The 15253-nt window shown below is 41.6% G+C and overlaps 1 protein-coding gene across 2 annotated transcripts in view; it reads left to right on the top strand.

Annotated features, from left to right (window-relative positions):
* The window catches only part of LOC135225014 (uncharacterized), a 129366-nt gene that overhangs the window by 38166 nt on the left and 75947 nt on the right, over positions 1–15253 (top strand). For both annotated transcript variants that reach the window (XM_064264302.1, XM_064264300.1), the window contains exons 2-5: positions 6844–6916; positions 7420–7536; positions 8193–8331; positions 8870–8986. In XM_064264302.1, coding sequence (XP_064120372.1) covers positions 6876–6916; positions 7420–7536; positions 8193–8331; positions 8870–8986 — 414 coding nt within the window. In that variant the 5' untranslated portion in view covers positions 6844–6875. The remainder of the gene's footprint in view (positions 1–6843; positions 6917–7419; positions 7537–8192; positions 8332–8869; positions 8987–15253) is intronic.

Genomic DNA, 15253 nt, shown 5'->3' with positions numbered 1-15253 from the left:
GGATGTTTCTGGATCGCCACCTGAATATTGTGTTGACTGACCAGCACCCAGCTACCCATCCTCGAAAATAAACGCCAAAACACGCTGGGAAGCTGTGCCGTGATTAGTCTGTTAATGGCGTTGGTGTCGTCCTCGCAATGGAGTTTTCAGAGACCTAAACTATGGTGCAGTATTATATCCGCTAAAGGTTCTCTGAAGGTGAGCGGCCGTAATTAGTCATTAAAGGCTGGGCCTAAACCACTGTGTCACCAACTCGGGAGGTCACCAGTTGTAAGGACCAGAGATTAAGACAGGTAGCTGGGTACTGATGATTTATTTACAGATGACTGGGTTGACATAGACAGGTGCGGACGGATAAGTAGTACAGACTCACACCGAGAGCAGAAATGACTCTGAGACAGTAGATTTGTGTTTTCTTTCAAATATGCATTTAAAGATAATAAGGCGTACAAATAATGGAATTACATGTGTTATACATCGGTGGAAAGGCTGCGGAACGCTCTATCGGATGGAAGTAAGAACAATGCGGCTTGATGATTGGATACAATAAAAAAATAGGGAAAAGCGTTGTCCTTACAAGGGTGAGGATGGGCGGCATGCCACCTCACCCGTAGAACTCGAGTACCTGACGTGGTCAAGCGAGGGGAAAGTTTGATGTCAAACCCTATCCTCAGTGCCGGGTCTGATCTCGACGGACATCATGACGCCTTAGACTGGAGATAGGGTGTATATCCGGTAATTACCCCTAGGACGACCTTAATTAAAGGGATGACCCGTCCTCTTAAGTGTGATTCCATGGTGGGTATGGGGAATATCTGGATGAAATAAGTTTCCACGTTATATGGCAACCCCCCCCCCCCTCTATTTCTGCTGACGACCCTATGCTTTCTTCAAAGGACTTGTTCGTGGAATCCCTCCAAAACTCTAGTATGGCTACTTTAGAGTCATACATACCAAACACTCTATCTCAAAAGCGAAGAACATTTAAAAGAATAACCATGGAAGATATTTTTTCTCTTCCAGTGTGATCTCAGTATATCACACTCAAAATAAACGAAGAAGTAACCCCTCAAAGTGACTTGGTTATATAACGTTCACTGAAGAATATTCTTGGCTGTGACAATCCCCGATTCTCAGTCGAAAATAACAAAATCATCGTAAAGGCTAAATCTGAAGAATCGAAAAAACTACTTGAAACTACAAAACTTGGAATTCACCATGTAAATGCTTCTGACGAGGCCCATTATAACACTAGAATTGGAACCATGTTGCTGGATAAACTTAGAATTGAAAATGACACCAATGAATCTGTGTGAAACATTAAAGAATCCTGAAGATAAAAACATAATGTTAAATCAGTTATTGTTTATGAGAGAAAAAATGCAAAAACTGGAAGAAGTCTGAAAATAGCTAAAATTATTTTTTCACAGCAAACAATTCCAACATATATGAAAATAGGAAACAAAAGAATAGCAATTAAAGAAGAACATCCAAAACCTTTGCAATGTAAGATTTGCTTGAAATTTGAACATACAGCAAAACGATGCAAGTCTTTGGGCTCGCCTAGATGCTTTAAATGTGGCTCCTTGGAGCATAGTAGTGATGAATGCACCAACGTAAAAAAAAAATGCTTTAACTGTAATGGTTCGCATCATGCTTATGTAAGGGAATGTGTATATTTCAGATATTTCCAAGAAGCCCTTACCAGATCAAGAAAATTTGGTATAACAGTTAAGGAGGCTAAGGAAGACATGAAAGAAGAAGGAATGCAGCTTCCCCGCAAAACATTTGCAGATACGCTCAAACACCAAAGCAAAATCATATCCAATGATGTCTCACAAACTACCCAATCTTCTAACACCAGAAATCAAATAACTTTAGAAAAATCAGATAAAAACAATACCATGGAGATAAGTAACAAGTTCCAAGTAATGACCAGCCTCGCAGTAGATGATCATCTTGATGAACAGAGAGAGGACATCTCTGATAATTTGCACTTTAAGAAATGCCAAAAGAAAGAAGAAAATATATCTCAAAAGATAATCCATGTCAAAAACAAATCAATAAATACTGAAGAAATTGAGAAAATACTAAGAACTAGATGGACCAACAGAGATAGGAAAGAGACCTAGAACACAAAGTGAAGCATCACTACCTAAGAGAGAGAACAACCTTCATAGTCCTAATAGCAAATGTCTGAAAACTACCAGTTCAGAAGAAACCATTGTTTATACCACCAATAGCAATGACCCTTCAGAAAATTATTCATCCGAAATGGTTTCACAGAAATCTAAGGAACCTACAAGAAAACCAAACATAAAACAATATAAGTCACTAGTACGAGACTATGCTATGCCATCAGACTATAGCAAAGGTGCTAGAAGCAAAATTCCGCTGTACAGCAACAAAAATATTATCAAAAGTTCCAATTCAAAACTAAAATGGACACAGTTCTCTCAGTTCAGGGTCGTAAGACCGAGGAAAATAAGTAAAATTCACTTCTAAAAATAATAAGGACACTCCCTCATTCATATTGCAATGGAACATTCGAAGCATTAACAAAAACAAGTTAAAACTACTTAAATTAATTTATGAATATAGCCTAATTTGTACCTGCCTCAATGAAACATTTTTACCTATTTTCTACAGTTTTACAAATAAATTTTACACATGTTATCAATCTCACTCTGCTAATCAGCAAAGGTACATCTTTTCTAATGATTCTCATTATAAAAGATCTACCTTTCACTATATATGATCTTTCATCTGAAGTAGATGCCTTAGCAGTTCAGATTCAACTAGAGGAAATTATTACGATTTGCTCTGTATATCTGTATCCAAATAATAATATAGATTTAGAAAAGTTGAATGACTTAGTCAAGAAGCTTCCCCAACCAATGTTACTTCTAGGAGATTTCAATGCAAGACATTTATCATGGCATGATGTAAAATCAAACTCCATAGGCAACATCATACTTGATTTTGTTATAGATAACCAACTCCATATATTAGATAAAGACAAACCAATTCATTTTGAACAACGAACAAAAAGTTACTCTCACATAGATTTGTCTTTGTGCTCACAAGATCTAGCAGACAAATATTTATGGAACACATATGATGATTTGTGTGGTAGTGATCATTTTCCCGTTTTAATTAGTATTCTGAATTTCACTGGAGAGGTAGCAATGAATAAATTTAATGTTAATAAAGCCAATTGGGAAGATTTTAGTGAATGGACGAAGAATGTTCCATTATGGGATAATAATTTGGACATAGAAACTATTCTGGTTATGTTTTAGTCATCTATACCATTTGTAGCACAAGTAAAAATGAAATGTCCAGTTCCTTGGTGGAATGAGGAGTGTAAAAAAGCAAAGAAGGCCCGTAGTAAAGCCCAAAGAAAATGTAAGAAGTCGAGAAACGATTCAGATTACATAGATTATAAAAGGTCGTGTGCTGTAGCAAAACGAACATTTAATGAAGCGCAAAGAAAATCTTGGTGTAACTACCTAAAATCGGTGTGCAAAGGTACACCCCTAAGTAAGATCTGGAAAAAAGTGCATAAAATACACATTCGATCCCATATCCCAGTTTTGAAAATTAATAGCAAACTGATATATGATCGTAAAGAGGTAGCAACTTGCCTAGCAGAACATTTAAGTAATATCTCCAAAGGTTCTTCAATAAAATCTTTTCGCACCAGAAAAGAAAAAGAAGAAAACATGCCAATTCATTTTGAGACTGATCAATATTATTCATACATTGATTGCTTTACCATGAATGAACTTTTATCGGCATTGTCAACATGCTCCAATACAGCCCCTGGTGAAGATATGATCACTTTTGAAATGTTGAAACACCTTCACCCAAACAGTTTACAATATTTATCAAAGCTATATAACCAAATATGGATAGGAATATATTTCCCACAAGATTGGCGGAAAGCACTGTACCTTCCATTCTTGAAGCCAGGCAAGGATCCTTATGACACAGACAGCTACAGACCAATAGCATTAACAACCTGTTTATGTAAATTGTTTGAGAAAATGATTAACAACAGATTAATATGGTATCTTGAAAAGACAGGATACTTTTCCGTTTCACAATATGGATATAGGAAACTAAGATCTACCCTTGATCCTTTACTGACACCGATATTGGGAAAGCATTTGGTTCAAACAGCTATGCCACAGCCATCTTCTGTGATATGGAAAAGGCTCATGACAAGACATGGAATCATCAGATTTTAAAAGAAATGCATTATTCTGGACTGAGAGGATTTTTACCCTTGAACATAGTACAATTTTTAAAGGAAAGAACGTTTAAAGTTAAGATAAATGGTATTTTATCTAAGGAGTATCCGCAATATGAAGGAGTTCCACAAGGTAGTGTTTTGAGCACCTCCCTTTTTATCCTGGCTATTAATGACATTACAAAACAACCACCAACTGGTGTACAGTGTTCATTATATGTAGATGATTTTGCCATTTGGATCATTCACTCTGATATTTATACAGGACAAATCATGCTACAAAAATCTCTTGATCTTATCGTATCGTGGACTACTGCACATGGATTCACTATATCGGCAAGTAAAACTGTAGCCATTATTTTTACTAATAAGAAAACTGTACCGAAAATGAAATTGCTACTATGTGATAAACCAATTAATTTTGTTACTCATACCAAATTTCTTGGGTTGCATTTTGACCAACGAATGACTTGGAAATTTCACATTTATTACCTACGTGAAAGCTGTAGTAAAGTACTTCATCTATTGAAGAAATTGTCACATACAAAGTGGGGCTCAGATAGAAGTACATTACTCTATTTACACAAGACTTTGATACTGAGTAAAATTGATTATGTGTCGCATCTATACGCTTCTGCATCTGCCAGTACATTGGAAAAATTAGATCCTCTTCATAATGCAGGTTTGAGATATGCTACGGGTGCATTTAAATCTACACCTGTTATTTCTCTGTATAGTGAAACAGGTCTGTGTTCACTTGATCAAAGAGGGGTCGAATATAGTTTAAACTTCTATTCGCGGACATAAGATACCCATCAAAACTGAGTAGAATTATAAATAATACCATCATTCCAAAAAGAATTGGACCACGATCATTTTATCCATTTTTTATACGACTGAAAATATACATAGAGAAATATAATATTCCACCATTAAAATTCCTGAACCATTTACCAAATTCAACAAAGTTACGCTGTCAAACAAATCTTTTTGGAACACCAAGAAATCCATGCAAATACTATCTCCATTTATACAGATGGCTCAAAAACTGATGCTGCTGTGGGGTTCGCAGTTATTACAGACGAAAAATATTATCATGGAAGAATGCTTATTTATAGCTCCATATATTCCACTGAATTGGCAGGAATTTCATTGGCTCTGTATAAAATCCCCAAAACCCCTAGCAAACATTACACTATAATATATATAGTGATTCAAAAAGTGCTATTCAAGCAATAGATTCTTTTAATCATCATCACCCTGCTATTAGAGCAATACAAGAAAATATTCATTTTTTAAGCATTCGAAATATCAAGATATCCTTGTGCTGGACACCAGGCCATGTTGGAATTGAAGACAATGAAATTGCTGATAAAAATGGAAAGGAAGCAGCATTAAATGATAGAAATAAAATGTACAAAACATATCATAAGGACTCTAAAATTTTTTTTAGATTTATTTTAGATAAAATCTGGGAAGACCAATGGTTATCACTTGAAAATAAAAACTAACAGTGGTAAAGACCTCTATCATTCCTTTTAAAAATTCTTTACAGAAGCAGGGAAACCATGAGGTCGCTTTGTGCAGGCTGCGTAATGGGCACACAAGGTTAACCCGTGGCTTTCTTATGACTAATCAGCCTCCTCCAGAATGTGATACCTGTCAAACCAGAGTAACTGTGAAACACATTTTAATTGAATGCTCCAAGTATTCACATATTAGACTTAAATACTTTGGATCATCTAGATTGCAGAACATTCTACGAGATGACGACTCAAATATTTGCAAGATTTAAAAGTTCTTAACAGATACAGATCTATTAAAAAAAATATATAATTTTATTAGATACAGATATATTAATATTAAAATATATATGAATAATTTTATTCATACACATTTGTTTTAAATATGTGCAGTAATGTTTTATCTATTGATTTATTTTTTTTAAACTAAATTACTTCAAAAATATATTCCATTTAATATAATACTTTTAACAGATTTTATCTGCATTAAGCAGCCTATTGGACTTAGTCAGAAATGGCTGCTTAAACAAATAATAATAATAAATAATGTTGTAAGCTGATGACCTGGTTATAACTGCTGAAAATGAGGAGAATCTACAGAGAAGGGAGACAGAGAATTAGATGGCGAGATAAAGTGAAGGAAGATATGGAGAGAAGAGGTTTGGTGGAGGATGATGCCTCTGATAGAAGGCAGTGGAGAAGGCGCATCAGGCAACTGACCCCGTAATGTAGGGATAACGGTGGGAAAGAAGAAGAGATGGTTCCTAAACCCTAGCGAAGTTCCTTTTCTAAAAGCAATTTTTTTTCTAATATGGAAAGTAGAAATTCAGAAGTCGTCAAATTTTAAAAACTTGTAAATCTTTGTTTAGCATATGATCCTGATTCGTGACTCAACAATCAAGATATAATTTATCACTCAAGGGTTCCTTTTGTGAAGATCCATGACTTTCAAATTGTGTGAGGAAAGTGTATTTTGCGAGGAAAAGAAGAGTGCTTTTCATGACAAAATATACAACTTATAGGAAATTTCAGCCAATACCTTTTTATTATTATTATTATTTTCAGAAGTTTCGCCGTCACCCAGCTGGAACTACGATATGGTTTACAACTCAGGCAGAGGAAGTGGTCGTCTTCCAAGGTAAGGAAGGAATCTGCTATCGGAAAGTAATAAGAAAATTCACACGAATATATATTTTTCTTTTGAGTGGGGCAAATGACTGAAAGTGTTTTTGTTCATTCCATTCTTTCTTTGGTTGTATAATTATTGTTTGAAACTGTTAATCACTGTTTGGGTTTAATTGGACAGTTTATGTATAAAGGTATTTCTGTTGTTGTGGGTTATTAAGGAAGAGGTGTAAATGACCGTTTATGACTAATTGAGTTTGTATATTACTTCTTGTTGATTGTCAATGATTATTTAAGATGTTCTCTTGAAGAGTGGGGAGTATGTGTGGTTAGTTGAAGTCAAGCCTTGTAGGAGATTATTACCTCTCCACCAAAGGATCGTTGTGTGTCTGTATCCATATATATACTATATATATATATATATATATATATATATATATATATATATATATATTATTTCTTTAAGTAAAGAAGAAAAAACCAAGTCTGTGTTTCTTTACTGCCACATTGGTATAGCCTGGAAGCACCTGAGGAGCACGCGCGTATGTTCCAGACTTCTCCAGCAGACCTTCGAGGAGTCAATTATTCCAAGATCAAAGAGAAGAACCGACACAGCAATGCTACAATAGAAAAGTCAGTGTTTCCATCTAGTTTCGGACATTTCTTTGATGAGATCTTGTGATCACAGGGGTGATGATAGGAGCTGAATAATTCATTATAATTACCTTTACTTCGCTCTAAGTCAGGTGTCAAATGTCTATCACTTTAGTTTAACACATATTCCATTCTATTTTCTGCCCCTTGTCCTTGATTCTGCCTCGGTAGCCTCTTTCATTTAATAAATAAATAAAAGAACGCCGAACACATAAATTTTTATCCTCTGTCAGTTTTCAGAATAGTTTCCATGGCACACTATGGCTTGTAGTTGCCGGATTTCTTGGTCAATATTGCTTATTGGGTCAGACTAACAAAGATGGTAGCAAGAAGCCACGAGTAAGTGCTATAGCAGTAAAACTACCTTTAACCAGAAGTAGCTGATATGCAGTTCTTTATTTGAATATGCATAGCCAGAACACTGCCATGTATTTTCAATCACCACAAATTTATTATTACCGTTAACAGAGTCAGAACAGAAATGACAGCCTATTGTTTCTAGAACAAATAAGCCACTTACCTTGTTCATCTTTGATCCGGTCTTCAGTCATATTTGGCATATTCGGATTAAAACTAACATGATGCATGTATTTTGAATCAAGCCAGTCCATTTGTTGATACTTACCTCTTTTTAGGGTGACGTTTTTACCAGTACTGGATGATGGTGACCTGCACCCGATGCCATATTATGTCACTGCTGAAATTGCTTTTCCAGCCCTGGCCGAAGTGCCATGGATGGCGGATGAGAAGAGGAGGATGAAAGCGCAGGTGGAGGTAAGACTGACGTCCACTAAGTTTCCAGGATTCATTTGAAAGCTTTTTAGGATGTAGGAATTGCATTATGCCTCTGGGAAGAGAGGATAACACACTGCAATACGTTCATATAGAAAGCGGTTCCAAATTAAGTTCATGGAGACTCTTGGAGCAGCTCATCGTCTTCTAGGGAACCAGACTGGAGTCTTCGGTAGTGTTTAGCCTTAATTTGGTTATTTTTCTTATTTATACGATGATTCGTGGAATTAATTGTTGCTTGATAATGGATTTCGATGGATCATGAAATAATTGTTCCTTTATAATGGACTGTGACAGGCATTCATGACCATTGCTATGGCCGATTACATTTTCTAGACTCGAAGATAGTCTCTTGCCTAAAAATTGCTCATTTATAGCAATATTTTGTAAAATAAAGATTTATAAACGAAAAGCTCAGGCTAGAATTACAAACATCATTCTGCGGAATATGAATTTTCAGTTATTAAAGCGAAATGCGCCATTCATTAGGATTTTTAAGTTACCATCTTTCGTTTGACAGAGATTCAACAGAGATACGAGGCTTCAAAAGGATCTTCTCGATGAGATCGTCGGAGACACTATTCAAGATGAGATCGTAGCCATTGCCTCCATCACTCTCGAGGAAAGCAAATATCAGGTGGGCCATTACTCAGTAACCAAATAGGAGCGTTATAGTTTGCGAGATCTATTATTGCATTTCTCACTGACTGTTTATCGGTAAGTGTGAGGAAACTGAATGACACTGCTTCACAAGAACGCCCTGCCTGCTTGCTGCTCTCTTGAGAAATAAAAGGGGAAGATTTACTATAGATATATGGTGCCACTTTGTCCATGATATAAAGAATTTTTATGTCTATCTGTCTCCCTGTAATGGGTGATTTATATGCATAAAGTTCTTGGAGTAAATGAGAAGACTTTTGGAAATATGTATGGAAAAGTACTTGGTTGATGGAATTGCATGATATCCAAAGGAAAATATTTGCAAGTATAGTTAGGAAAGAGGAAATGGTGAGTAGATTGAAGGAAACAAAATATTATTCGAGGTGCAATTGCTTGACAGAGAGAAGGTCATTATCAGGATTGCAGGAGGAGGGACAGGCTTTTCAAGAAGGTGAGAATATATATTGATTGCAGGTTATAGAAAAGAAGGAGATGAACAAAGAGGCACATGCAGAACGAAAGCTCAACGAACTTTAATCATCTTAATATAAAATGTGCAATTGGAAAGATATTGTCTGAAGAGAATACTACACTGGTCAATGGAGTGAGCATTTTGAGGGCTTGTTGGAAGCAGAAGATAGATGTGAGATCGAGATAGCTGAATGATGCAAATTTGGAAGTTGTTAATGTAGGTTTGAGAATCCATATGGAAGCTATTGGTGAAGATGTAAGGAGGACAGTTAATAGGTTGAATATGGAAAGACATATAAGCAGTTGAAGTAACAATCCTAGTTTATATTACAACTAAGTGGTCAAAGTGTGACTGAGTGACTAGTTAACTGTGTGCAAAATGCAGGAATGGGTGAGAAAAGAGAGAGTTTTGATGGAGACAAATTTTATAAAATTAACTGGGAAGAACATCGTGAGTTTGGACAAAAAAGGACGTGAAGCAAGCTTTTGTTATGAAACAGTCATTTTAGAAGCTTGAAAATACGCCAAACGGTGTGAGAAACCATGTACATACACCCAGTCAAAAAATGGGGAAGGCAGCTGCCCCCATCAGCAACCATGGCCGCGCTCTACAGAGGCCACAACCTGTAGGTTTTTACATCCACGATGAGATCTCCGGCCAGAGGATGTTAGTGGACACCAGAGCTTTGTAATTGGTGTTTCCAACCTCGGAGGGGGATTGCGGCTGCGCCCCCGATGCCACCGTTGCCCTGATGGCTGCGAATGGGACCTCCATCTGCTCCTACTGCACAAGATCCCGCAGGATATCCATCCTGGGTTGGACCTACTTGTGGCCTTTAATTGTCACCGACATCAAGGGCCCCCTCCTCAGCGCAGACTTCTTGGCACAACACGGGTTCCTTTGACACAGAGACCTACCAGTCTTTCCCCCTCGCCGCTGGCCCAAGCATTCCTACCATCTGCTCCATAGCGCCCCACAAATACGGCGCCCTCCATCAGGAATTCCCCTATTTGTTCAGCTGGAACTTCATCAGCTGGCCGGAACCCCGGCCAAGCACAATATATACCATCACATCACAACCACTGGCCCACCCAAACATGCAAAGTTCCGCAGGCTACCGTTGAACCGCCTCCAGGATGCCAGAAGGGCCTTTGCAGAAATGGAGCAGATAGATGTCTGCAGTAAGGCCTCCAGCCCATGGGCATCACCCCTCCACATGGTAAGGAAGGTGGACGGAACTTAGAGATCTTGTGGGGATTACCGCGGCTGAATTTAGTGACTACCCCCGATCACTACCCCCTGCCAAACATGCAAGACTTGACAGGGGCCCTTCATGGGGCAAAATTATTTACAAAAATGGACCTTCTCAAATCACCTTTTCTGGTACTGGTCAACCCCGAGGACGTCCCTAAGACAGCCATCATCACGCCGTTCAGGTCTTACGTCTTCTCCTACTCCACCTTCGGCCTGAGGAACGCCGGGGCCACCTTCCAGCTGATGGACAGCATCCTAGGAGACCTACCTTTCTGCATTTGCTACATGGACAACATTCTCATTTTTTCCAGGTCACCGCAAGAACACCTGCAACACAACCGAGCCGTTTTGCAGTGCCTTCAAGAGAATGGATTGGTCGTCTGGTTTGACATGTGTACCTTTATCGCCAAGAAGGTAAATTTCCTCCAGCACAAGATTTCTGCAGGAGGCATCCGCCCCACGATGTCAAAGGTAACTGCCGTAGAAAAGTTCCCAACGCTAACAATAATCAAGGCCCTGCAGGAGTTCATCAGGATGGTGAACTATTACTGTCAGTTTATGTCCAACATTGCCCGCACCATGTTCCCTCTGACGGTGGTCCTGAAGGGGAAACCAAAGAAGCTGGTGTGGAGACAGCGCAGCAACAAGCCTTTCTGCAGACGAAGACGTCTCTCATCAGGGCGACCACCCTGGCCCACCAAGACCCTGCAGCGCCCCTATAGCTCACCACCGATGCTAGCAACGTCACCTGTGGAGCAGTCCTGGAGTAGGTGATTCACATAGTTCCCCAACCACTTGCCTTCTTCAGCAGGAAATTACAGCCCGCTGAGACCTGACATAGCACTTTCGACCGCGAACTACTAGTGGTCTACCAGGCCGTTCGGCACTTCCGCTACCTGCTGGAGGGGAACCCCTTTACAATAAGGACAGACCACCAGCGTAGTCTGCCTGGTCTGCCAGACAACAGCGACACCTCGCAGCCATCGTGGAGTTTGGCTGCACCATGCACTACGTCCCTGGCAGGAGAAACCCCGTGGCCAACGCCCTTTCCCGAGTTGAAATCAGCTCAGTCCACCTCGGGATCAACTATGGAGACTTGGCCCGGGAGCAAGCAGCTGACCCCGAGTTGCCAGCCTACTGGACCGCAGTCACCTCCCTCAAGTGGAAAGACGTGCTCCTCAGACAGTCGGCAACAACTCTTCTCTGCAATGTCAGCACGGGACGCCCTCACCCACTGGTCCCGGCATCCTAAAGAAAGAAGGTTTCAAAATCGCATCTGTCAGACCTAATGATACCTCGCCTCCTGATGGAGAAATTCGTGTGGCATGGCATCCGAAGAGACTCTTGGAAATGGGCCAGACAATGCATCCCATGCCAGATGAGCAAGATCAGCAAGCACACCGACTCAGGAATCGGCAGTTTTCCCCAGCCCAAGCAGAGATTCAGCCATATCCACGTGGATGTCGTAGGACCTCTTCTTTCGTCGGGAGGTCACAGATACCTCTCCAAAGTCATCGATCGATCCACCAGATGGCCCAAAGCGACACCAGTGATGGAGGCCACTACCAATGCGTGGGTGGAAGCCCTTCTCTCCAGCTGGATCAGCCATTTCGGAGTGCCTGATGACATCACATCGGAACCGTGAGGCCGCCTTTCTGTCAGATTTGTGGGCCGCCCTGGCTCAACTGATGGGGATATCGCCCCACAGAACCACCACCTACAACCTCGCAGCCAACAGCATAGTGGAGAGGTTCCATCACTCCCTCAAGGCCTCCCTGATGGCGCGCTGCTCCAGCAACAACTGGAAGACGCAGCTACCTTGGGTCATCCCTGGCCTCTACACCGCCCCGAGGGCCAACAGCGAAGTATCACCTACAGACAAAGTCTACAGGGAAACCTTAGCAGTCCCAGGTGAGTTCTTCCCACCGTCGACCGATGCAGAGGAAATCCACCTTCTCGGCGCCGAAGGTACACATGTCGAACCAGACGACCAATCCATTCTCCTGAAGGTGTTGCAAAACGGCTTGGATGTGTTGCAGGTGTTCTTGCGGTGACCTAGAAAAAAGGAGAATGTTGTCCACGTAGCAAATGCAGAAAGGCAGACCTCCTAGGATGCTGTCCATCAGGTGCTGGAAGGTGGTCCCAACGTTCCTCAGGCCAAAGGGGGAGTAGGAGAAGACGTAGGACCCAAACAGTGTGATGATGGTTGTCTTAGGGACGCCCTCGGGGTTGACCGGTACCTGAAAATGTGACTTGAGAAGGTCCATTTTTGTAAATAATTTTGCCCCATGAAGGGCCTCCGTCAGGTCCTGCATGTTTGGCGCGGGTAGTGATCGGGGATAGGCACTAAATTCAGCCAACATGTAATCCCGCAAGACCTCCAGGTAGCGTCCACCTTCTTGACCATGTGGAGGGGTGATGCCCTTGGGCTGGAGACCTTACTGCAGACTCCCATTTGCTCCATTAATGCAAAGGCCCTTCTGGCATCCTGGAGGCGGTTCAGGGGTAGTCTGCGGAACTCTGCATGTCTGGGCGGGCCAGTGGTTGTGATGTAATGGTATATGTCGTGCTTGGCCGGGGTTCCGGCCAGCTGACGAAGTTCCAGCTTGAACACATTGGGAACTCCTGATGGAGGGCACCGTATTTGTGGGGCGCTACAGAGCAGATGGTAGGAATGCTTGGGCCAGCGGCGAGGGGCAAAAACTGGCAGGTCTCTGTGTCAAGGAGGCATTTGTGATCCACGTCAACCAGGAACCTGTGTTGTGCCAAGAAGTCTGCGCCGAGGAGAGGCCCCTTGATGTCAGCGACAATAAAAGGCCACACGTAGGTCCGACCCAGGATGGATATCCTGCGGGATCTCATGCTGTAGGAGCAGATGGAGATCCTGTCCATGGTCATCAGGGCAACGGTGGCATCAGGGGTGCAGCTGCGATCCCCTCCAAAGGTGGAAACTGATTGCAAAACTCCAGTGTCCACTAACATCCTCTGGCCATAGATCTCGTCGTGGGCGTAAAAACCTACAGGTTGTGGCCTCTGCAGTTTTTTGACTGGGTGTATGAACATGGTTTCTCACACCGTTTGGTGTATTTGCTGAATTTTCTATGGTAGCAACACCATGCTGGGCTTCCACCTCGCTGCTGTGTTGGGGACCTCCTTTGTATGGCATTTATTTCTGCTGCTTCTGCTTCTGCTGCAGTGTCCTCCATCAGGCAGTTGGTCGAAGGTGTCGATGGGGTGGAAAAGATGGCTGCCCAGGAGGCCTCAGTTAGTCTCTGGGCCTTTGTGACCAACTCATCGTCGGATAGGGCGTGGCTTTCTGTAATTTGCTTCCTCACCTCCGGGTCCAACTGACGGAGGACTATTTCTCGCTTAAGGCTGATCTCCTTCCATTGCCCGTGGTCATCCCACTCCAGCAGGAGGATGAGGTCTATCAACCAATTCCAGGAGACCTGTGGGTCTTGGTCGTGTATGGGGTTCGTTACCTGGCCGAGAATTCGGGCGGTCCTGTCGATGGCGGGGAGGGAGAACGTGTTGATCATCTTCGACTTCAGATTGCTGTAGCATATCTTTTCTGGCTGCACAACCATCCATGGACACATTTGGTCATACACTTCCTCTGACATGGCCGATGTGACAAAGTCAGCCTTGTGGACTTTGTCCGAGATGCCCACAATCCGGAACTGGCTTTCTGCGCACAGAAACCATGTGGCTGGATTCTCTGTGAAGAACGGGGGCAGCTTCACAGAGGGAGATGCGTCTGCGCTCTGGGATGAGGCAGAGGTAGGGGGTTTGTTGCCTGCCCCTAAAGAGCTGGCTGCTGTGGAGCGTGGCATGTCTCCCTCACAAAAACGGACGACGCCAAGAGAACGCCTAAACACACTTTGGTAGGTGCGCCGTAATTAGTCCATTAAAGGCATCAGTATCATCCTTGGAAGGGAACTTTTCAGAGACCTAGACTGAGGCACTGTAGTAAGGTAGTAAGTCCATTAAAGGTCTCTGAAGGTGAGTTGCAGTAGTTAGTCCCGTAATGGCTGAGCCAAGACCACTGAGTCACCATCCAATCCTGGAGGTCACCAGTGTGAGGGTACGACAAAGAGGCAGGTGGAAACAGTACTAACTTTATTACAGGTGAGCTTAACTTATAAACAGGTGTGCGGACGGATAATATTATGTAGTATGCGACCAACACTGACACAGAAATGACATGATCTGACCCGGATTTGTGTTTCTTGACATGCTAATTTACATGAATATTATTTGCTATAATGGGTTTACATGTATGAATGATATGTTGGCGGCAAGGCCGAAAAGTGCTTAATGATATGATGTGAGGTACAATGCAGACAATGAAACTATATATATATATACATTTAGGAAAAAGGCGTTGTTCTTACAGCATCACAGGACTTTCCAATAGCTTGTGATGCTCTGTTAAGGACCCCTCACGCCGTCACTTGAAGAACACCATTTTGTTCTTTCTGAGAGATCTCATTCGAGAAGCACATTCCCAGATAGTGG

The sequence above is a fragment of the Macrobrachium nipponense genome, chromosome 12, assembly GCF_015104395.2.
Source record: "Macrobrachium nipponense isolate FS-2020 chromosome 12, ASM1510439v2, whole genome shotgun sequence".
NCBI lineage: Eukaryota > Metazoa > Arthropoda > Malacostraca > Decapoda > Palaemonidae > Macrobrachium > Macrobrachium nipponense.
This window is presented reverse-complemented; position numbering and strand designations above follow the sequence as displayed.